The sequence below is a fragment of the Ictalurus punctatus genome, chromosome 4 (assembly GCF_001660625.3).
Source record: "Ictalurus punctatus breed USDA103 chromosome 4, Coco_2.0, whole genome shotgun sequence".
Classification (NCBI taxonomy): Eukaryota; Metazoa; Chordata; class Actinopteri; order Siluriformes; family Ictaluridae; genus Ictalurus; species Ictalurus punctatus.
The window spans coordinates 4,776,845-4,802,294 of record NC_071284.1 but is presented as its reverse complement, the minus strand read 5'-3'; the positions used below and the strand labels follow the sequence as shown (position 1 = coordinate 4,802,294).

Genomic DNA, 25,450 nt, shown 5'->3' with positions numbered 1-25,450 from the left:
GGACACAAGGAAACGGTCCCACGCAGGACAGGAGACGTGTCGATCGACTGAACAGGAGTTTTATTCACAGAATGGAAGATATACTGAAGAATCTTTTCCTTTTTCGTTGGGTGAATCGCGGAGAGCGCAGGAGAACAGTGGACTGATGGATGGAAGGATTGGGATGAAGGTGAAGGTGAGGAGTAACCATGCAGGAAGACAGGTCGGTGTACTCTCATGCCGGGACTGACGAGACCGGACAACGGCTACGTGAAAGCTGCGTGCTTATGAAGAGTTCTTGATCGGGATGTGACGGGCGTGGCGGGTTAATACTCGGGTGATCGTGTACGGGTAGGTGGAGCTGAAGGACCTGGTGTCGATGGTACGCTGGCTGAGACTGTGAGCGAAATAAGGAAAGCAGGATGGAAGGAAGAAAGGAAGGAAGGCGAACAAGAAAGAAAAAGAAAGAACGAAACAGTGGAAAACAGCATGAATGACGAAGGAGTGAAAGAAAGAACGAAGGAACAAAAGAAAGAGAGAAAGAAAGGATGAAAGAAACAGTGGCGGGGGAAAAAAGCAAACGAGAAAGAAACAAAACATTTATGGAAGGAGTCTCCAGTGTCAGAGCTTCGTGGCAGTCGGAGGTAAAGCTGTAACTAAGTGTTGAAAAAGAGGGTTTTTTATTTTGTAGTTTCTCAGTAACAGGACAAGCTGTGCTCTACTAGCTGCGCTCAACTAGCTGCGCTCAACTAGCTGCACTCTATTAACTGCGATCTACTAGCTGCGATCTACTAGCTGCACTCCATTTACTGAAATCTACTAGCTGCGCTCAACTAGCTGCGCTCAACTAGCTGCACTATATTAACTGCGATCTACTAGCTGCGATCTACTAGCTGCACTCTATTAACTGCAATCTACTAGCTGCGATCTACTAGCTGTGCTCAACTAGCTGCGCTCAACTAGCTGCACTATATTAACTGCGATCTACTAGCTGCGCTCAACTAGCTGCGCTCTATTAACTGCGATCTACTAGCTGCGATCTACTAGCTGCGCTCAACTAGCTGCACTATATTAACTGCGATCTACTAGCTGTGATCTACTAGCTGCGCTCTATTAACTGCGATCTACTAGCTGCGATCTACTAGCTGCGCTCAACTAGCTGCGCTCTATTAACTGCGCTCAACCAGCTGCGCTCAACCAGCTGCGCTCAACCAGCTGCGCTCAACCAGCTGCGCTCTACAGGCAGTTTGCTGAGAGAGGAATAAAAGGAATAAAACACTTCCGCTGGATCGTCTCTAGAGCCCAACCCGCTGGAACCGTTAGCACTGAACAGTCAGATGATGAAAGAAGAACAGTTTTCGATCCTGCCAAATCTTCCAGTACTGTATGCAGTGAGAAACCCCAAAGATGGACAGACCGGGAGAACAGCACAGGGAAAAGTACGGAAATAAAAGTCCGGATTCCTTTCTCTGACTCTAGTGTCTCCACATGTCTGATCAGTGTCAGGTTTTATTGCTCATAGCAAATCAGCTTACATGGACGAAAAAATATACAAGGACATGCTTTGGCTCGTCAGAGAGAGAGAGAGAGAGAGAGAGAGAGACAGAGAGAGAGAGAGAGAGAGAGACAGAGAGAGAGAGAAAGAGAGAGTGAGAGAGAGACAGAGAGAGAGAGAGACAGAGAGAGAGAGAGAGAGAGAGAGAGACAGAGAGAGAGAGAGAGAAAGAGACAGAGAGAGAGACAGAGAGAGAGAGAGAGACAGAGACAGAGAGAGAGACAGAGACAGAGAGAGAGAGAGAGAGAGAGAGAGAGAGACAGAGACAGAGACAGAGAGAGAGAGAGAGAGAGAGAGAGAAAGAGAGAGAGACAGAGACAGAGAGAGAGAGAGAGAGAGAGAGAGAGAAAGAGAGAGAGACAGAGACAGAGAGAGAGAGAGAGAGAGAGAGAGAGAAAGAGAGAGAGACAGAGACAGAGAGAGAGAGAGAGAGAGAGAGAGAGAGAGAGGATGTTGTGCAGGATGACACATTGCTTCACAACTATTGAACAGCAACAGTACAGGTGGGATCTGAAGCAAATAGAAAGAGAGTGAGTGAGTGAGTGAGTGAGTGAGTGTGTGTGTGTGTGTGTGTGTGTGTGTGTGTGTGTGTGTGTGTGTGTGTGTGTGTGTGTGTGTGTGTGTGTGTGTGTACACTAGAATGACACCTGTATTGCAGTGTGTTTACACTCAACAGAGCAGTATAAGTGAGTGACTTAATAAAACCGAGCATGGAAAGTAGACATGTCATTGTGTCATTAAGAACGGCTTGCTGTGCATTATCGAGTGCCTTTAAAAAATAACACTCACACCCTCGCTCCCCCTCTCTCTCTCTCACACACACACACACACACACACACACACACACACACACACACACACACACCCCATCTCCTCAGAATTCTCTTTCACTCTTTTTTTTTCCCCAGCATCATTTCCTCCAAATCTATTTGCTTCATTTTTTGTTCTCTTTTTTTACGACTCTCTCAGTCCACATGTCTCGCGTCCACACGGGTCTTTTACACACGGTGAAATGAAACATGGAGAAAGTGTGCACTGTAGAAGCAAGACAGTTTTTTATAGATATATTTGCTCATCTCTTGAGTGTTTGCGCAACAGGGAAAACCCTGGGGATTGTGGGAAAATTCTCACTCTCTGTGTTTCACTTTCACACGTGGGGAGTCAGGAGAGGACAGAGCCGTTACTTCGCGTAACAAAAACGCTTCAGACAAGTCTCAACACAAGTGGAGTGTGTGTGTGTGTCTGTGTCTGTGTGTGTGTGTGTGGGAGTGAGAGAAAGAGCGTGTGATGGGTGAGAGGAGGGTAAGTGGGTGAGAGTGAGAGAGAAAGGGAAAGGAAAAGGCCAGATAGGATAGGCAGTACACTTCCTCTAGTCCGTACTACAGAGGGGGGAAGGGTGGTGAGTAAATGAATGTGTGAATGAATGAGTGTGAGTGAATGAGTGTGTGAATGAGTGTGTGAGTGAGTGTGTGAATGAGTGTGAGTGAGTGAGTGAGTGTGTGAGTGAGTGTGTGAGTGAGTGTGTGTGTGAGTGAGTGTGTGAGTGAGTGTGTGAGTGAGTGAGTGAATGAGTGTGTGAGTGAGTGTGTGAGTGAGTGTGTGAGTGAGTGTGTGAGTGTGTGAGTGTGTGAGTGAGTGTGAGTGAATGAGTGTGTGAGTGAGTGTGTGAGTGTGTGAATGAGTGTGTGAGTGTGTGAATGAGTGTGTGAGTGAATGAGTGTGTGAGTGAGTGTGTGAGTGTGTGAATGAGTGTGTGAGTGAATGAGTGTGTGAGTGAGCGTGTGAGTGAGTGTGTGAGTGAGTGTGTGAGTGAGTGCGTATGAGTGAGTGAGTGTGTGAATGAGTGTGTGAGTGAGTGTGTGAATGAGTGTGTGAGTGAATGAGTGCGTGTGTGAGTGAGTGTGTGAGTGAGTGTGTGAGTGAGTGTGTGAGTGAGCGAGCGTGTGAGTGAGTGTGCGTGTGAGTGAGCGAGCGTGTGAGTGAATGAGTGTGTGATTGAGTGTGTGAGTGAGTGTGTGAGTGAGTGTGTGAATGAGTGTGTGAGTGAATGAGTGTGAGTGAATGAGTCTGTGAGTGAGTGTGTGAGTGAATGAGTGTGAGTGAATGAGTGTGTGTGTGAGTGTGTGAGTGAGTGAGTGTGTGAATGAGTGTGAGTGAGTGAGTGTGAGTGAGTGTGTGAATGAGTGTGTGAGTGAATGAGTGCGTGTGTGAGTGAGTGAGCGAGCGTGTGAGTGAGTGTGTGTGTGAGTGAGCGAGTGTGTGAGTGAGTGAGCGAGCGTGTGAGTGAGTGTGTGTGTGAGTGAGCGAGCGTGTGTGTGAGTGTGTGTGTGAGTGAGCGAGCGTGTGAGTGAGTGTGTGAGTGAGTGAGCGAGCGTGTGAGTGAGTGTGTGAGTGAGTGAGCGAGCGTGTGAGTGAGTGTGTGTGTGAGTGAGCGAGTGTGTGAGTGAGTGTGTGTGTGAGTGAGCGAGCGTGTGAGTGAGTGTGCGTGTGAGTGAGTGTGTGTGTGAGTGAGCGAGTGTGTGAGTGAGTGTGTGTGTGAGTGAGCGAGCGTGTGAGTGAGTGTGCGTGTGAGTGAGTGTGTGTGTGAGTGAGCGAGCGTGTGAGTGAGTGTGTGAGTGAGTGAGTGTGTGAGTGAGTGTGTGAGTGAGTGTGTGTGTGAGTGAGCGAGCGTGTGAGTGAGTGTGTGTGTGAGTGAGCGAGCGTGTGAGTGAGTGTGTGTGTGAGTGAGCGAGCGTGTGAGTGAGTGTGTGTGTGAGTGAGCGAGCGTGTGAGTGAGTGTGTGTGTGAGTGAGCGAGCGTGTGAGTGAGTGTGTGTGTGAGTGAGCGAGCGTGTGAGTGAGTGTGTGTGTGAGTGAGCGAGCGAGCGTGTGAGTGAGTGTGTGTGTGAGTGAGCGAGCGTGTGTGGATGTATTCAAGTGACTGAGTGAGTGTTTGACTAAAATGGCACGCCCTACTGCAACGTAACACACACTGCCAGATTTTTTCTTTAAAAAAAAAAAAAAAAAAAAAAAAAAAAAGGGGGGGGGGGGGGGGGCTAAAGCCTTTCTGGCATTAATTATTTAAAAAAATTAACAATTGTGTCACGCTTCATCAGACAGATGAGTTCTATTTAAAAGGACATACCTAGCGTCGTCCTATAAAGCAACAATTAAAGCCTTCGTTTTAAAAGCAAGTGCATTAAAAATTCATGAAGTTGCAGCTGAGCTTATAAAATGTTTTTATTGTACCTTCTGCTCAGAGAGCGTTCGTCAGCTGGGACGTCACGCCATACACACCATATTCAATCTAATTATTCACCCGAGATTTATTTGATCTGCTTTCTATTTGTCCCTGGTTAACTTTCAAAAAAAAAAAAAAAGAGACTGAACAACAACAACAACAACAACAACAACAATAATAATAATAATAATAATAATAACAACAACAACAACAACAATAATAACAACAATAATAATAACAATAACAATACTATTAATACTATTAATAATAATAATAACAATAATTTCTAGGTTTGGGAATAAAAATAGCTTAACTCTAGATAAACTCTAGATATTGTTTCAGATTAGTATAAGAAGGGAATCGTTTTTTCCCTCACAGCAGAATTAGTGTGAAAGATTCCTGCTGGTGTTAACACAGATAAATTCCTACTTATTTTTCTATTATTATTATTTGTCTTTTTGATCTACACCCACTCCGACACAAACTGAACAGGAACTTATAAGCAAGCTACAACCACTAGCCCCGCCCCTCATGCTAACCTGAACCGCTGAAGACGTTTCACACGAGTCGACTCGAGTAAATCTACGCTGAGGCAAACAAAATGCAGGTGAGAGAAAAATGAAGAAGGGACGGATGAAGGAAACCGAAAGACGGGGTATGAGAGAGACCGGATACAGTTCAACTACATCAGGTTATATTTAGATCAAGCAATTGTAATAAGTCCTGTAATCATCGCAGTGACTCTCAGCAGCGTGGTTTCTTTCTTTCTTTGTTTTCCGTTTGTTCGTTCGTTTGTTTGTGTGTTCGTTCATATTTATTTATAAGTTTTGATTGATGTTAGTTTGAAATTAGTTTTTCAAGTGGTTTGTTTCTTTAATCAGTATTTTATTCAAAATCTGTACTCATTTATTTGTTTGGTTTATTTATTCATATATTCTAACTGATTTATTTATATTTATTAGCTTATTTTTTGTTTACATATTTGTCCATATATTTGTTTGTTTGTTTGTTGTATTGGTTTATTTACTCATTTATTTAGATATTTAATTTATGTTTATGTATTGTCCATATATTTGTTGGCTTGTTTGTTGTATTTATTTATTTATTTACCTATTCTAGCTGATTTATTTGGGTTTTTTTTTGTTTATTCATTTGCCCATACATTTGTTTGTAGGTTGTATTTATTTATTTACTTATTCTAACTGATTTATTTATTTATTTATTTTTTTTTTTTTTTGGGGGGGGGGGGGGGGTTGTTTATGTATTTATTCATATATTTGTTCGGTTTTTTTTGTTGTATTTATTTATTAATTTGATTATTCTAACAGATTTATTTATTTATTTATTTTGGGGGGTTTTTTGTTTATGCATTTGTCCACATATTTGCTTGTTCATTTGTTGTATTTATTTATTTACCTATCCTAACCGATTGATTTATTTTTATTAGTTTTTTTGGTTTGTTTACATATTTGTCCATATATTTGTTTGTTTGTTGAATTTGTTTATTTATTTCAACTCATTTTTTTAAAAAAAACTTATTTGTTTATTTATTTATTTATTTTGTGTTCGTGTATTTGTCCATATCCGTTTGTCTGCGTACATTTTTAGCTTTTGTTTTCATTATTGTTTATAATTCTACTTTATCTAGCAATGCTGATAAAACAAAACACAGAATGCACTGAATATGGAGTCGGAAACTCAAGGTGACGAAGCTTTAAACGACTAGATTACCGCAGAATCATTTCCCTTATCCAACACAACTGATCATTTCTGCTTAAAATCTATAATGCCACTTTAGCAATTTAGTAAATAATTAACGAGCAGAGAATTAAAAATGAATCCGCTTTCGGCCGAGTCTTTACCTCGATAACACACGGGTTTGTATTAAGGACCGCTCCGGACGCCGGAAGTCTGAGGACGATGTGCTGATCCTAAACCGTGGTCTGCAAACCCCGTCTCATCGTTCACATCCGATTTTTAAAAGATTTGCTGAAATTGCTCTTATGCACTACAGACTACGTCCAAGCTCGGTACAGGAATTTAATATGCTCATATTAGTGTTAACCATAGCGATACTACCTTTATGATATTACTGTCCCCTAATTGCATAAACATCGCAGACACATCTGCATAGCCAGCATAATCTGCCAGCACACTGACTGCGTGCGATGGGATTGATCCACTATAAATGAGGAAAAGATAGGAATTTGAAAACTGCACCATCAACAGCACTTATTATATTAGGAGGATATGCGCTGGCATCCATCTTCCTCAGAGACGTAAACGAGACGTCAGCACGGCGGCTCCTTAAAGACCAGTTACAGCAGATTACACTCAGAAGTTGCTGCTTCACAGTCATTTTCTGATATTTCCCGATTACCGAGTTTTATCCCGCATCCATCACGAGGTACTCCCTTCGGCTTTCGGCTCAACCACCGATCCAGGGAGGGCGCACGAGTGAGGGTTGTTCGTGCAACCAAACTTCATGTCTGTTTACACTGCATCGAGCGTTATACCGGACATTTTTACTATTGTTACCGATAAAGGTACCGTCGATAAATACAGATAACGTTTTATCGCCAAGCCCTAATAGACAGACAGACAGATTGCCAGAAACATGGACAGACAGATCACCAGACAGTTGGACAGACAGACAGATTGCTAGATACACAGACAGACAGATAGATAGATATAGTTAGATAGATACATGGACAGACAAACAGAGACAGATAGACAGAGACAGACAGACATATTGCTAGATATGCAGACAGACAGACAGACAGACAGATTGCTAGATACACAGACAGACAGAGAGACAGACAGATATATAGATAGATAGATAGATAGATAAATAGATAGATCGATAGAGTTAGATAGATACACGGACAGACAACAGAGAGATTGCCAGATACACAGACAGACAGACAAACAGACACAGATAGATAGATAAATACATGGACAGACAGATCACCAGATACACTGAAGGACAGACAGACAGACAGAGAGATTGCTAGATACACAGACAGACAGAGAGACAGACAGACAAATCGATAGATAGATACACTGACAAACAGACGCACAGACAGATTGCCAGATACATGGCCAGACAGACAGACAGGCAGATCAACTGATAGACAGATAGATAGACAGACAGACAGACAGACAGACAGATAGAGACAGACAGACAGACAGACAGACAGGTTGCCAGATACACGAACAGACGGACGGACACACAGAGAGACAGATGGACACATGAATAAAGATATTCGGAGACACAGACAGACATGCTGCATATACAGTACATATAGATACACAGAGAGACACAGACTTACAGAGAGTGAGACAGAAAGCTAAAACAGGTAGACAGACAGAGAGAGAATCAGGCAGAGAGATAGAGAGACAGACAGACTGAAAGATAGAGCGATACCGGAAGTGCATAGATAAACAGACAAATATTGATCGAATTTTGACCTCCACTGGGAAATTTGGGAACAAAAGTGAAACAACTGAATGATTAATATTAATAAACGTGTTGATCTCTCAGACCTTACATTCACGTGATTCTGAGCTGAGAGCTACACGGAGAAGTGTCAGGGGGTTTGCTCTTTGGGAATATGGAACAACAAAAGGTGAATTCAATGTGTCACATTCCCTGCATTACTTATTTACATTCACACCTGTGTGCATGCGCTCACACACACACACACACACACACACACACACACACCCCTGCTATCAGGAGCATCCCCAAGCACGGCACAGGCTACTGCATACATTTACATCTATTTCCATAAATACTGTTTGTTTATTTTTTTAATAGCGAGGAAATCAAATCTTTTTTTTTTGTATTTATTATTATTTATATAAATTGTATTTCGACTAATAGTCTAAAGACACTATGGGGCATGCGGTGCTAAGTACTGAACAGCACATGGGGGTTAAGAAAGGTCATGGATTCTGCCTTACTGCCTCTAATCCAGTAGAGCTTTGGAGAGGGGTCAGAGGTCGAGCTAGAACAACAACAGCGGAGTGGATTTTTAATCTTACAATGCCTTTCGGGGGGGGAAATAAAAAAAATCACCACGGAATACCGACAACAGACGACAACATCCAGGTGAACAATATTACACTGCAGCGTTTATCGGAACCAGATAACCGACAAGGTGAGATCACTTTCCAGCAAAATAATCCAGTAATTCAGCGCAGTAGGGTGTGGAAGCTACGACGCGTCTAACCTCGATAACTCAGCAACTTTTCAAAGTCCTGGAAATCAAATCTCAGTTTCCATTCCCAAAAAAAAAAAAAAAAAAAAAATACACATAAAAAAATAAATAAATAAATGAATCAGTTACGTTTTGGAACATTCCATGAGGCTCTTCCTTAGCCAGCATATCCTCTGCGCACTTTATTTCCGGTTTATTTTTTATTCTGCATACTTTATTTTTGGTTTTAAAAATAAATAAAATAAAGACGACCGAAGATGTGTTCGATACCCCCCCCCCCCCCCCCCCCCCCCACTTTATTACACATAACTTTATTTATGGACGTTAACGTTGGGGAATTCTTTATATTTCTGGATTTCTTGAGTTAATCCTGATGTCTGGTGAAAATTTCATGTGAATCATGATTAATGAATTGTTCGGAGGTATGAAAAATGCGATCGGAAAAAAAAAAAAAAAAATCACAGATTTTTAATTTTGGGGTAAAAATGAAGGCACAATAACAACGCGAAATTCAAACACACTTTTAATACAGCCCATCATTCGTGTATTCCACTCCTGACTGCTTTTCTATGGCAGATCCTCCACTGGAATACACGCGCTGATGCGGAAATCCACTCGTTTCTTTTCCTATTTATTGTCTCTCTTTGCATAAATCCGTACGCCGTCCCTCTGTGAGTGATATCGGAGCGGAGCGGACAATAGCACAGCGCCAGGCCATTGTTTCAGCCGAGACGAGGAGTACAGTTCGGCACAAAGCTGTCTATTGTTCCAACCAGAAGGCGGATGAAAAAGAAGCCGATAGTAAAGGCTGTCTCCTCTCCAGACGACATCATAGCTCTCATTAACCGTGCCAGCCCTTGTTACACAGTGTGTACGCTTGTGAGTGTGCGAGTGTGTGTGTGAGGGTGTGCTTCACCTTTCAACATTCGCAGTCTGTTGCATTTTTATTTAAAGAAAAAAAAAAACAACAACAACAACAAAAAAAATAACGTATTGTGCTTATCCGGCGCTAGACAGCTCGCATATGGCCGAGCGTGCCCGCTCAGACAGGTGAACAGATTCCCTGAGCTTTACTGAAGATGATTAAACCACCGCCATCCGAACAAAGACAAAGTGAGCGGCTGCACGTAGCAGAACGACGGCGCACGTGCGACGGGAAAAGCGAGAGAGAAAATCTGGGACAATATTTACATTTACACTTACAGCATTTAGTAGATGGCCTTATCCGGGACGAACATGTCACAAGCACATGTCCTTGTGTCCAGACTGAATCCCCCCCCTTCTGCAGTTATAACACCCTCCACTCTTCTGGGAAAGCTTTCCGCTAGATTTTGGGGAAAGTGAAAATGAAGTTTGGGGAAGAATCGCATATGGGTGTGACGGTGAGGTGTCCACAAACTTTTGGCCATATAGTGGGCGGCTGTGGCTCGGGTGGTAGAGCGGGTGGTAGAGCGGGTGGTCCACGAATCGTAGGGTTGGCGGTTCGATTCCCGGCCCACGTGACCCCACATGCCGAAGTGTCCTTGGGCAAGACACTGAACCCCAGCTTGCTCCCGATGGCAAGCTAGCGCCTTGCATGGCAGCTCTGCTACCACTGGTGTGTGAGAGTGTGTGTGTGTGTGAATGACAACCAGTGTAAAGCGCTTTGCAGGACTGCTAAGGTTAAAAAACGTGCTCTATAAGTGCACAGCTACATACTGTAGATACATGCCATACAATCACTTTATACCTGTTTATTTTAAGCACTTTCTGCTGCAAAGTATCAAAGGCGCCATATTATAAAACGATAGTATTCGACTACAGTACATACTGGAATACAGATATAGTCGAATATGGTTTATGGTTAAAACCAGCAACAACAACAACGCGGGCATCTTCTGTTGAACCAAAATCCAAGGATGAAACCCCCATCCGACAAATAAACACAAAAACCACTCCCGATACGTCCCGCTGAGCAACGGAGCCGTGCCATCGTTGGCCGCAGAAAAAAGAAAACCCGATTAAAACGACGGCGCAGAACCCAAACCCTTACCAGCCATCATCTTCTGAGCCTCGTACGGCTCCATGTAGCCGTCGTTCTCCACCGGCTTCTCCGCGCTGCTCTGGGTGCCACCTGCTTGATCCGCAGCATCGAAAGGGTCGGCGTAGTCCTCCAAGATGATCACCTGCGGAGAAAAGCAGACGTGTGTGTGAGGGCCGTGTGTGATCTTTCAGAAAGCCCTGCTGTGCGAGGTCATCTCCCAAACTGAGGACAGAAGGAAGCGACATCCGAGTAGAAAACAGAGCCAAGAGATGAGGATTAAGGTCAGCGCATGAGGAGTACAGACTATAAGCAACTGCTTTTAACCCTTTAAAACCAGTCCGCTCTTGTTATTCAGTCATTCCTCCTGAAGCGCATTATTCAATAACTACAGTGAAACTAATAGGACAAGACGTGTAATCACGAGTGTTAAAACGATGTGCAAATATGGAGCTGTTGATTAGTCCAGGGTGTTTAAGGGGTTACACGTCTTGTTCGGTTCGTTTCCTTTTCACTCTTTTCGCCTCACTACCAGGCCATCCGCAATAATGAAACTGAACTCTAATCGTCTCTGCATTTCAAAAACATTTCATTTCCAAAGTAGAGAACTTCATTACTAAGGGACGCACAAACAGCCTCAAGATGTGTGTGTGTGTGTGTGTGTGTGCACGCTACTGAGGCTGTCAGAATGAATTTCGTTCTCCCAATGCGATTTCAATTTTCATAATATTTGTGTATTCAAATGCCACATTTGAAAAACAAAAACAAAAATAAAAAAAAAAACACACATTTAAATCTTCAACAGCCCACGTTCTACTTTCCCACATGCAAGTGTTTGGGCTAAAATAGGAAAAAGGTTCCGTTTATACACATACGGATACACTTTCCGAACCACTTTATTAGGTGCCCCGGTACACCTGTTTATTCATTCGTGCGTTTATGTGATCGGCCAATCACGTGGCGGCTGAGCGACGCGTAAAATCGTGCAGATACGGGTCGAGAGCTTCAGTTAATGTTCGGATTGGGGGAAAATGTGATCTCGGTGACTTAGAAGCGTGGCCTGTTTGTTGGTGGCATATGGGCTGGTTGAGTTTTTCAGAAACTGCTGACCTCCCAGGAATCTCACACACACACACACAAAACGGTTCACACAGAATGGTCTAAAACACAAAAAAACATCCAGAGAGCAGGGGTTCAGAGGAGAACGGCCAGACTGGTTCATGATACAGTAACGCGAATAATCACTCTATATATTACATACATACATACATAGTGTTTTTTTTCCCCAGCCTATTATATTCTGAGGTTATTAATAACCCATGTTTTAGTGTCTTTAGGGCGATTAATCTTTCTCTTCACACTCTCTCTGCTCGTCCTGTAACCCGACCGGCTTCTGCATTGTTTCTAACTCACTTCAGCTAAAACCATGTCCCAAATCAATACATGTAAATGCTAGCGTGACCGAGAGAGAGAAATAGAGATACAGAGAGCGTATCACGCTACGACAGAAAGTAACTTCCCCCTCTGCATTCAAACAGTGCAGCAAAAACAGGCTTTGGCAGCGATTCAGACCTAATTACAGGCCTTGATTTTTTTAAAGGCCATTTCATAGCGAGGATGGTAATTAGGTGGACATCCTGGGCCGTGGACGTAAAAACAAAAGGTCCTGAATTTCATTCATTACCTCAGCCTGTATCTCACGCAAGAACTGGATCCCTTCGACACCAGACAGCTGTAATCAGCTCCACGCGAAAGCAGCAATTTGGAATATTTTCCACCCCATGTTTATTCATCCGAGCCTTTAGATAACTGTCAGCTAGCAAACAAATAACCATGCTCTGGTTTGGAATGTATGAAGCATCTGAAAGACTTACATAACCACGTGCGGTTTTCGTGCACTCGCATTTGCTAGCAATTACAAAGCGATGAAATATGCACGTTTCCCCCCTCAGAGTGACATAACGCATTGATTTATGAATATAATAACACATTTGATAGAACCTCAGGAAACAAATGAGCAATTTAAAACCACCACGGTGGCGACGTTAATTACGGTCGGAAAATGCGAGATGTCGGTGAATTGGCCTTTGGTGGAGGCGAAGTCAGCCCGTACCATCTGCTGAGCTGGAAACCGTTTCAGAGCTCAGAGAGTGACCGAGAGTGTGCCATGTTTCCGCGTTCTCCGCGAGAGTTCACGCAGAGTCCAGGGCGATGCAAGTGGAGCAGGAATGTCAGGTATAGAAAGAATGCGAAAGGTAAATGAATCAAGGGAAGCGTGAAAGAATGTGAACCTCTCCGATCGCGACGACGGCGTGCCTCGATGGCATGCTGAACTCTTGCGCTCTGGATAAAAGTTGCACGCACTTTTTTTTTTTTTTTCCACCTCAAATGTCAGGAAAGAGAGAAGAGTGTATTCATCACACGACATGTTCTTCCGTAGGAGGCAGATGTGATGGGCAGGTTCGTGTTAAACAACATGTGGGAAGACTGAATGATTAATGAGGAGTAAATCAAATAAGCGCTGCTCATTTTGCCTTAATCAGATCATTTCAGATCATTTGTCAGTTTATCGCTTGACTTCATGATTACGTGGGTTTTTCTCTCTTTTTTTTTTTTTTCCTTTTCAGTTTATTGACAGTATCGATGCAACAGCTCTGACATGTTCACAAGTCACGGAGGTGTGAATAACAAAAGGTGCATAGTGAGATAGCGCAGGATCCAGAGCTGTTTAATTGAACCAGCTATAGCTGCGTTTACATGGACAACAATAATCCACTCTTAATCCGATTAAGACCATATTCTAATTAAGAAACTACCATGTAAACAGCAATTTTTACTTACCTTAATCTAATCAAGGTCCTACTCGAAGTAAGCGATAATCTAATTAAGACAGGTGGAGTACTCCTGTTTTAGTCGCATGATGGACGTGTAGTAGTGACATGTACACACCTTAATCACATTATGAGCGTCGTGTGGGAGTTTTCACCGCATTTTGCGACGGGACACGATCGCACACGGCAGTTTTACGTTTTACGGCGAACAAGGAGAGTTCGGCTGCGTCCCAAATCGCATACTTTCCTACTATAGGCCTGTAGTGGGGAAAAATACATGTATCTCGGCTACTATGTAGACGGTAAGTACGCGGTTTGGGACACACCCACCGCTTCAAGCAGTCGTCTATTAGCACGTACAGCACGACAAATAATTAACTGCACTTAAAGCGTTCGTAAAAAAAATAAATAAAAACACCCAAAACTGTATACGGTCCCATAACGAAGACGAACTGTATATTGATACGTGAAATTCTGGAGGGACGTCGGACGGCGTGGCGCGGTGACGCTGTTAATCTAATTATGTTCTAAAACATGTAAAATGGGAACATGGCAGGAGTATTCTAAAAGCAACTCATGTAAACACCTTAATCACATTATTATCTTACTCAGATTAAGGTCAATAATTAGATCACCGCTGTCCATGTAAACGTAGTCAATGAGGATTCTCCATTCTAAACAGTGTGGATTCATTTTCTGTAACAGCAGCTCTGACATTAGAGTGTCCCAAAAGTCTCCGTACATGGGGGACTACGTTTGTCCACGTCTCGTTCGGTCCGCAACACATCCAGTCTTTTTGGATTTGTTAATAAGTTTGGAAACGGCGTCGTGTGTGATGTGCTCGCCGTGTTTCCTGTTCAAGTCCATCGCGACCTTGCGGCAGCTTCCCGATCCCAGCCATGAGGATGATTTCAACAGGTTCTTCTTTTGTCAAAGGCGTTCTTAAAGGCTATCTGAAAATATGAAAGCATGAAAAAGTTTGGAAGACATTCAGCTAAAAAAGCTAAATAAATAAATAAATAAATAAATAAATAAATATTTCCCCTCTATAGGGAGACTTTTGGGACACCCTGTAGCGCCAGCTGCAAGGCGAATCATCAATAATGCACGCACTCGTTCTAATGCATTATCGTTTCTATAGTAACAGCTATAGAAAGAGTAATGCTCTAAGTGTCTAAGCATTGATATGGTGGTTCGAGCTATAAATGTAGTATTTTTTTAAGGAGTCTGTTGAGTAAACAACTGTTTATAGCTGCTATAATGTAAGTCAAACTGTGGGGAATTGCAGTGGGATGTGGGTTAGGGGTGAGACTTGAAATTGTGTACGCACTGGATGTAGGAGCTGCACATTTTAACATTGGCCTACGCTGTGATGTACTCCGAAATACCCCAAATACATCAAAAACAGCTGTCCTTTTTCATAATAAAAACCGCAGACGATCCAATTTGACATTTCCTCAAGTGTTCTGAATTCTCCGATATTAACTGACACGCTGTAGAAGCCCCGCCCCCTTCCCTCAGTTCACATTGGTATAATTTTGGCCTGTGCTCGCTATGCTCAAAAGATGTACCTGTATGTATGTGGCAGATGATGGTACAAAAGATGCATGTGGCAGTCTCGCTTTCTGTCAAGAAACACGGAGAAAGTTCAGCAACAACAACAAAAAAATAAATAAATCAATAAAAAGCCACTTTTTGACCAAGGTGGAAAATTTTAACCAAACAAAATTACCTAGACCCACAACACAGTGTAAGATGGAATACTTTAAAAATTAATGTTAATTGAGAATTACCATTATAACTGCACCGTGATTAAAAACTCTGTGTTTGCTTTTCTTTCCTGCGGTGGTCAGACGCATTCAAACAGTTTGTGCAGCAGATCAACAATGCAGGACTCGGCATTATTCTTTATTCTTATTTGGGGTTGTCTGGTCGGCTGTATTGGAAATATCCTGGGGTTTTTTTCTGCGTGGTTCTATTTCATTTGATTTTCTTAGTCGGCTAGTAATACAGAATAAAAGTCCTCAAAAAACTGCAAAGTAGATCTCATGGGGAAGACATCTGAATACGTCCGACGTGAGTGATAACAGGAACAAACGTTAAACTTAACTATATGATGTATTGCTCATTTGTAATAAAAAAAATAATTAGTTAGTGATGTTGTTGCAAATCATTGTTGTTATCGGAAATTAACTTCCGCTTGATAATTTTCCTGGTCTTTTCCTGGGACGGCCCACCTCACCGTGTTTTATTCTGTACAGAACAAATAGTGAGTCAGTCAAAAGGATTTCTTTTGATTGCGAGTCGGCTAATCTATCATGTTTCGTCCTGGGCATCTGGAGCGTGGGCAGAGACAGGCATTCCAGCCAGTCGGGCTCCAACACTCCCTCCGAACCCTCGTCACCCACCTCCACAGCACACGCATAGGAATTAGGATGAATTCATGGCATGAATGTACTGTACTATAAATATACATGACAATGCAGCCACATCCATGCACCCATATGCCAAACTCCAAACTTTGCGCAAAAGGTTTCTAACTTCTCTGGAGCTGTGCAATACATCGTTTGTTAGATTCTGAAAGGTATATACAGGTTTTAGAGCAACATACGTTTCCATACAGATTCCATCCCATGTTTACTTCTGAGCGACTCTGCCTGTCTAAGGTACTCTTTTTAATACCCAATCATCTTACTGACCTGTTGCCAATTAACCTAATGAGTTGCTAAATGTTCCTCCAGCTGTTTCTGATGAAACGTTCTGCTAGTCAGTGTTACTCCACTGGATTGTTTCCGTTTCTTGTGAGACGTCATTGCCGATCATTATGCAACTAGACAATGATTTTTTTCCTGATCAGGCAACAACAACAACAACAAAAAATGTTGCAATTAACTATAAATAAAGAATCATTTAGATCAGGGTCACAGTGGATCCAAAGCCTATCCCAGGAATACTGGGTGTTACTACTACTACTACTACTACTATTACTACTAGTAATACTACGACTATTACTACTACTACTACTAGTACTACTACTACGACTATTACTACTACTACTACTACTACTACTATTACTACTACTAGTACTACTACTACTATTACTACTACTACTACTACTACTACTAGTACTAATACTACTACTACGACTATTACTACTACTAGTACTACTACTACTACTACTACTACTATTACTACTAGTACTACTACTTCTATTACTACTACTACTACTACGACTATTACTACTACTACTACTACTACTACTACTAATACTACTATTACTACTACTAGTACTACTACTACTATTACTACTACTTCTACTACTACTAGTACTACTACTACTACTACTACTACTACTACTATTACTACTACTACTACTACTACTACTACTACTACTATTACTACTAGTACTAATACTACTACTACGACTATTACTACTACTACTACTACTAATAATAATAATAATAATAATACGACTATTACTACGACTATTACTACTACTACTAGTACTACTACTACTATTACTACGACTATTACTACTACTACTATTACTACTACTACTGCTACTAATACTATGACTATTACTACTACGACTATTACTACTGCTACTACTAATAATAATAATAATAATAATAATAATACGACTATTACTACTACTACTACTGCTACTAATACTATGACTATTACTACTACTACTACTACTACTAATACTACGACTATTACTACTACTACTACTAATACTACGACTATTACTACTACTACTTCTACTACTACTACTACTACTACTAATAATAATAATAATAATAATAATAATAATACTATGTGTGCAAACATGTTTCAAAAGGTAAAGCAAAGTTAAAAAGAAAACAAAAACCCAAGGCCTTTAAACTGTTGCTCAGGTTTCTTAAATGTATCCTTGGGTAATATAACTTCATCTTTAGCATTTTAACATTTGAAACCATGTTGATCCTCCAGGCCGTATTCTTGTGACCTGTATCATGCAAATCGGATAGAAAGTGCCTAGGTAGGCAGCACATTTGGCACCTGGTACCATCATTTTCCCCTTCCATTTCTGGAGAAAGCAGTAATCATGCAACTTCACCCTGTCATGAGTGACGCACATACACCGGTTTGGGTTTCTTGCACATCCGCAATCCCCTGGAAACTGACATTGCAAGGACAGATTGCTGCAGACACTGCAGGTTATTGAATGTTTACGCATTGGGATTCCTTTGTGTGGTCACTGCATCACCGTACATATCCCTCTCATTACTCTGTTTCTATGTGCTCAAAAGGCAAACATGGAATAATCGTATAGCTACACCTACAAACGTGGTCTGAAGCTTGCACGGCCACGTGGACCGACAGAACGATGTGTGTGGCTCCCCAGGACATGAGTTGAATTTAAACAAAGGCCAGTAATAAAGGGAAACAGGTTGATTACAGTGTTCACGTTAGTTCTGCAAAACTGAGCAGCATTGAGGAAATGGGGGGAAAACCTTTTAATGAAAAAGATTTGATTTAATGTTACTTGACTCCACTGGGCAACTTCCTTTACCACGATACTCGACACCCACGCAGCACTGAGTATGAACAAATTATCTTGCCGAGAACAAGCAAAAGATCAACACAGACCCTGAGGGGGGTTTACTTTGGCTTAAGCTAACGTAAGCTGCATTCATCACAGTTCCAGATCTTAACAACTTGGCCCAAGTTCACATAAACTCCAGCATTTAAACAACTCGCCAGAAAGAAACTTTCACTTTATAAAGCTACACAGCCCACAAACCACAAGTGGAAGACGGCAAGAAATTGACTGCGAGTATGAACCTAAATCTATAATGGACACAGAGCAGATATATTTAGTCAGCTATTTCTGCTGATGAAAGCACTTTTTAGCAACTAGCGCATGTTCTTCTTCAAGTTTTGGATGCTGCTTGATTGATGGATGGTTTTACTTGTCAAAAAATCTTTCAAGTCTCCACTTCTACATGAACAAGATTCCTGATCAATGCCACTACAATGAAAAACAGAGGTTTTGATTTAGGTATATGCGTTTAGGTTGCATCGGTGCTCCTTGTACATTGCGTCCATTTGTTGTTGTTGTTGTTGTTGTTACGAGATGAAAACAGAAAGGAACAAGGAAACAGCTTTTTATTTAGTTTTTATTCTTCTTGGAGAAATACTTTTTTTTAAATTATATATTAACTCATTTTTAGTTTGCTAGGTTGTCAGTTTCTATTCGTTCCACCACACAAAAGTCTAGAAATCAAATATTCATGAACTTAAATATGGGGGGAAAAAAAAAAACACTACTGTATGTACATTTTAGCATAAACAGAGTCCAACTGGAGGTTATACAGGCTGTTCGGTCATGGTTACGATGTGCACTCTGGAACCTTATTGTGTTTGTATATGATTGAAAAATGAGACGAACATATCCACAAAATCAATTTCGACTGATAAAAAAAAAAAAAAATACTCTTAAATTGCGACACGTGGAAAAACTGACGGTCACCCTCCGTCGATTTTTAAAAAGCACGTCGTTTTGATCTAGCGATCCAGTAATTACGGGTACATTTCCAGGTCATTCAAGATGGTTCGTTAATTTTAGCCCCAGATGTAAATCTGAAATGGGGGGGGGGGGGGCACAAGGAGAAATACAAGAGCTTTTTTATTATTACTATTATTATTAGGTCATATTTATTGTTTCAAAGCCAAACAACTGTTTTGAGCAACTCATTTGCATATTTTTCTATTAAAAAAAAAAAAAAAAAAAGAATGAAAGCAAATGTACACAGAACATGCTTAACTGTGTGTTCCTGAAATTGGTCCCCAAATAAGCTCTGAAAAACATTTCCTTCCAGCTAGATGAGAGAGAATGGTGGGCTTATTTCCTATTCATAAATGTTGATGCTTACTGCAGCAGAACCATGAGGCCCAATAATTTCGGGTACGCTACACTGCTTTTCTCCTAAATTGAGCGTCGCCAAATTACTCAGGGATAAACAAGCTTTTTCTCTGCCGCTATCGTGCATCAAAACATCTCCCAAGGTCAGAGCAATCAGCCAAGTCTGAAATGGAAAGGAAGCCGAAATGAATTAACTAACATAAGCAACTCAAAGAGCCGAAACAAAAGTTGTTTACAGTCACTTTCTCCGATTTGCCGTCTCATTCACAACTAATCGCATGAGCAATTAATTCACAAAAGTCAGTCGTATTAGCTTTACCACACACCCCGGGCCCTGCGCAGCACACGGACGAACTAGCGAGGTTAGCGAGGTCCTCACGGAGTCGAGTGCCGCCAGGGGACCCACCATCTGCTGGCTGGCATGTTCAGGCCGCATCAGAAACCAAGCCAAGCCACACGTGAAAGTCATGAAAGTCAAATTAGACCACAGTTCTGTGCTACAATGCGTTGAAGGACACTGAGCTGCAGTGGAATGAAAACCCTGGTGAAAGATTAGCTGCTTTTTGGTTTTTTAACTTAATCCTTTACATGATGAAAACAACCCAGTTTTTGCTCAAATTTCTCAGCTATGTGAGAACACTGAAGGCTCTACAGCACAAACTGTACGGGCCTCTACATATTAACTAGTTCCGTTTGTAAAAGTTTAAAAAGTAACGAGCACTGTAGATTGCAGTGGCGTTGGACTGGTGTCATTTGAAAGCTACTTAAGAGGTCTTTTTAATCTGTAATTATGTGGGTTTGTAAACATATAACCTATAGAGGGTACGCACGGGACGTCGCGGTAGCCGGAACTCGCCGCGGTCACGCCCACTGAGTCGCAAAAAGACTGAGCGGCAGCGTTAGTGTACAGCGTGAATTCCGCAGGAACGCATCTGAAATGGGGAAAGATGTTGTGAGATCGACTGCGCGTGCTAACAGATTCGACAAGACTCCAGCGCCATCTTTTCCCAGAGTGCCAAAAAATCCATCCCGTCCTTTTTTTACCAAGTCGAGCAGTCAGTGTAAGTCTAAGTTATTTCGGCTTGCGGTATTCATGTTCTACAGTGATGAATGATGTCCCGCAGATTTCTTTTTAAAACGCTGCCCGATTCCACTGATGAATAACGGGGGCGCATTCATTCTCTGACCGTGTTTTACCTTCACAAATATATAAGCTGACGTTAGCGAGTGGAAGCAGTGTTCGCTACAAACAAACTAGGACCAGCTAGTTTACGGTTTACCGGATAAAATTATAGAATACAATAAAAATATTTGTACATACGTGTCCGCATACAACCAGAACGTTTAATGGTGTGCTTGTCACTTTAATTTCTCCAACAAATCCCACCTTGAAGTAGGACCAAGAGTCAAGGCTTTTGAACGCCTTCAGGCTTCGGGTACATATAAATGTCGGGAGAACCGATTTCTGGCCACATGCCGGTGTCCATGGACCACAGGTTCTTGGGCAAGTTGTAACAGTCACTGTCGAGTCCAACTGCCTTTAATTTAAGCTGATAATCGTTAGTTATACTCACGTTTTCGCAGCTTCGTCTGATAAAACCAGCCATTTTGCTGGATGTTTTGCCCTCAGTCCGGCCGAGGGGGGCGTGTTCTGGCGGGAAAGTGACGTCAGTGCATGCTCTCTATAACGTGCGGCGGTCGCTTTGATCTGGAGCCATCGGTCACGTCACAAGTGCAGATGATCCGAAGTTATGGCGCAGGCTCTCCATGAAACAGTGTGAGCATGTGACCAGCATGCTCTCTATATATGTTAACTCTGAGTTGCACAGATTGGGCCCAAAATGTGCAATTCCATTAGATGCATAATTAAGAGAATGCTGATTTCCATGACGTGAATGGCACATTTACACGATGAACATAAACCATCATCATTTGCCCAAGTCCAAGTCTTCACAACTCTATCACCGGTCTAAGAACTACGATAACAACACAGCGGATGATGCTGGTACCATGAGAAAAAGTCCAAACTCCAAACTCTGTTTCTGTCCTCCCACATAAAATTCATCTTGACTCTCTAGAAAGTTGTAGCCCTGAGACTTACAGCAATGAGAACTAAAAATTCAACTATTAAAAAAAAAACAAAAAAAACATGCGTCACAGTAATTACACCACATCATGTTGCTCATTTCAAGCTAAGTGGAAAACGTGGCTTCACCGAGAGCCTGCAAGGGACCCACAGGTTATTCTATGGTACAGAGATATACAGTATTAAATATTCAGTCCATCTGCATTCCTCAATTATTGCTGGAGAGAAAAAAAAAATACGACAATCTCAGTTGAGAGAAAATGAATTTAGAAAGCAATTAACATCCTGGGAATCTAGGGCAGTGGAAATAAATAAATAAATAAATAAGGAAAAAAGCATCAAAAATGAAGTCATGGGACATCACGTGACTTCTGTCTGGTTTTCAGGCCTACGTAAATGAAACGCTATTTCACAGCTGACGTTCTGTCATTACACTCTATTGAAATCCGTGCAGTCGGCGTGAGAGTCGTGATGAATAGCCTCTCAACCATTTCCTCATGGCCTCAAATGTAAAAGCTTTCCCAAAGTTTCAAATGACTACAAACCCGTTGCGTTTCCTGGAGAGCCCTGCTCTGGGAGATGTCGTGGGCTGACATTCCTCCCACTGAGACTAATATTGAAGCCGTGTGCCAAAAAAGGAGGCAGGAAACTGCAGAAAACTGAGAGAAGTAGAGAGAAGGGGGTAGGTGAGATGACACTTGTGATTTATGTCTTGAGCAAAGAAGGTTTTCTGCTGCTGATAACCTAATACGACTGAAGGCTTAGTGGCTCGATTGGATTAGGGCCCATTTCAAAGAGGGGCGCTTTCTGCTGTTGCTGCGCTTTCGCTCCTAACGTGGCTAAAAATCGCCATCACGGCTAATGAGAGAGCCGGGAGCCATACGAGACACAACCCAAGGGTCAGCCATAACAAAATCCTTATACACCCTCTCAGTAATAGCTTAACACCCCGGCGAATATGATCACAAGAGGCAGGGCTTTGAGATGCATTATACAGTATACAGCAGGATCTGAACATCTGAGTCCAAACAAGTGCTTTATTTTATCTTTCGTTTAAACATTATTGCCATTCTGTCGAATACTATCAAAAATACCTTATAAGGCTGTAGCACAATGCCACTCCAAATATCCGTATTTATATACAGATTTAAATCCAAAATGGGTGTGGTGTAAACCAGAACACTTTATTTTGTTTTATTTTATTGAATATGAAACCCTACCGCTATGCCCCTAGAAACACTGGGGGGAAAAAACTCAGAGGTAGAAACGCCAGCAGTTCCTCAACCTCAACTACATCAGTCGAATTCATAATTATTCTCAATTTGAGCAAATGTGCAATTTTTTAGGATTAGCATCCCAATCCCAGGGCAGGGGTGGCTTGGTGGTTAAAGCTCTGGGTTACTGATCGGAAGGTCAGGGGTTCAAACCCCAGCACTGCCAAGCTGCCACTGTTGGGCCCTTGAGCAAGTCCCTTAACCCTTTCTGCTCCAGGGGGCGCTGCATCATGTCTGACCCCAACTTCCTGACATGCTGGGGTATGTGAAGATAAGAATTTCACTGTGCTGTTATCATTAATTTAAATCATTAATTTAAACCACTCCGACTGGACCAGGCAGTTACTAAGGATGATTGAATGAACACTGTCAACGCATTAAGTCTTTTTGAGAAGTATCTTTCCAGCAAGCTTCCCCTCTGACCACTCGCTTACAACCATCTCTGAAATGTTCTACATAGAATGGTTCCCCACAAAAAAAAAATCGAACCAAGGAACCCTTTAGAGTTATAAATATAACTTGTTTCCCCCTTAGATCCTCCCAGCTGAATAACGTCGTTTTTCACAACAGCTGTATTATATAAGTAGCCCCGGTATTGAGCCCAGACCTCTGAATCCCACTGTGGTTCACAACAGCTAAAAACGGGTGGGAAAAGAAATCAAAGTCATTTTTATTTTTCAAGAATAATGAACTGAAAGCAAACTGACGTTTGTGCTCCACCCGGACATCTATTTTAAAATAGATCACGCTCGTAATATTGTTTCCGAAATGAATCCAACACTGAATGTAATATATCAAAATAGACATTTTATTAAGAGATCAATAACGTGTACCCTGCAGCATAAGAGCTGCAATGAAAAAAATAATCCCCTGTGTCAATATCTCGTCCCTGTATATGCGATTTCCTGTCTACTAGCCTTGGAAATACAGAGGGATAGACTACAAAGAGGCTTGGGTCTGCCTACAGAAGTGAAATAAAAAGACGTCAAATAAACACAAGAAGACACTTTTGCTGAAAAAGGGAGGACGCATAGAGCAAGAGCAGAACCGACCCGATGTCACCTCACACTCCATAAATACACGCTGAAGGATAGACGAGCGTTTGAGACTCGCGACTCGAAACCGCCTCTGTGTGCTGAGCTGCTCTCCGAGAGAAGAGAGAGAGAGCGAGAGGGGGGAAAAAGCTATTTTGTTTTTGATGTTCGCATAAAACAGAAACCACAACAGTATTTCACATTGCTTATGCAAGCCGGGTCAGTAACAGACTGTTATGTAGGGCCGCCGTCTCTGCAGAAGATAAAGACACACCGGATTTAAAGTCTTGTCTGAACCTGTTCTCCAAACCTGCTGACCTCATGACTACTCATAAGAACTCAAACGAGTTAGTACATTCTCAAAAATTATCTCTGCAAGAACCTTTAAAAAAAGTTCTGTGGAAAAACGTCCAACTAGTCAGAAAAGGTTCCAAGTTCAAGCATTTTCGCAGTTAAACAACATCTTTAGACACAGTGCTGTGAAAAAGTATTAGCCCCCATCCTGATTTCTTCAGTTTTTGTGTGCATCTCGTACTAAATTGTTTCAGAAATTAAAAGAAAATCCAAGATAAAACAAAGGCAACCTGAGTAAACACAAAATATGGTTTTTAAATGCTAATGTTATTTATTGAAGCAGGAAAAAAAAAAAAAAAAAAGTTTTCCAATACCAACTGGGCCTGTGTGAAAATGTATTTGCCCCCGTAGTTACTAATTCCCCAAATCTATGAAGCTGCGTTCATAACGGGGTTCAGCTGGACTAGATGCAACCAGGCCTGATTACTGCAAACCCTGTTCGATCACATCAACACTTAAACAGAACTTTTTCAACAGCATGAAGTTGTTAAAAGGCCTTACTCAGTAACACACTATGCCAAAGTTGAAAGAAATTCCTGAAATGATGAGGAAAAAGGTGATTGAAATACATCAGTCTGGGAAGGGTTACAAAGCTATTTCAGAGACTCTGGGACTCCAAAGAAGCACATTGAGAGCCGTTATCTCCAAATGAAAAAAACTCAACACAGTAGTGAACCTTCCCAGAAGTGGTTGACCTTCCAAAATTCCTCCAAGAGCACAGCGACGACTCAACCGGGAAGTCACAAAAGACCCAAGGACAACATCAAAGGAACTACAGGCCTCTCTTGCATCAATAAAGGTCACTGTTTATGACTCCACTATCAGAAAGACACTGGGAAAAAATGGCATCCATGGAAGAGTGGCGAGGTGAAAACCACTGCTAACCCAGAAGAACATTAAGGCTCGTCTGAACTTTGCCAAAACACATCATGATGATCCTCAAACCTTTTGGGAGAATGTTCTGTGG

General features: G+C 41.9%; 1 protein-coding gene across 6 annotated transcripts in view; it reads right to left on the bottom strand.

The window, feature by feature from the left end:
- The window catches only part of zgc:158464 (uncharacterized protein LOC791139 homolog), a 147,174-nt gene that overhangs the window by 100,395 nt on the left and 21,329 nt on the right, over positions 1-25,450 (bottom strand). For all 6 annotated transcript variants that reach the window (XR_008393837.1, XM_053677870.1, XM_053677871.1 and 3 more), the window contains exon 2: positions 11,009-11,141. Coding sequence is in view for 5 of the 6 variants with exons in the window: in XM_053677870.1 (XP_053533845.1) it covers positions 11,009-11,141 (133 nt within the window). In the remaining variant the exon portion in view is untranslated. The remainder of the gene's footprint in view (positions 1-11,008; positions 11,142-25,450) is intronic.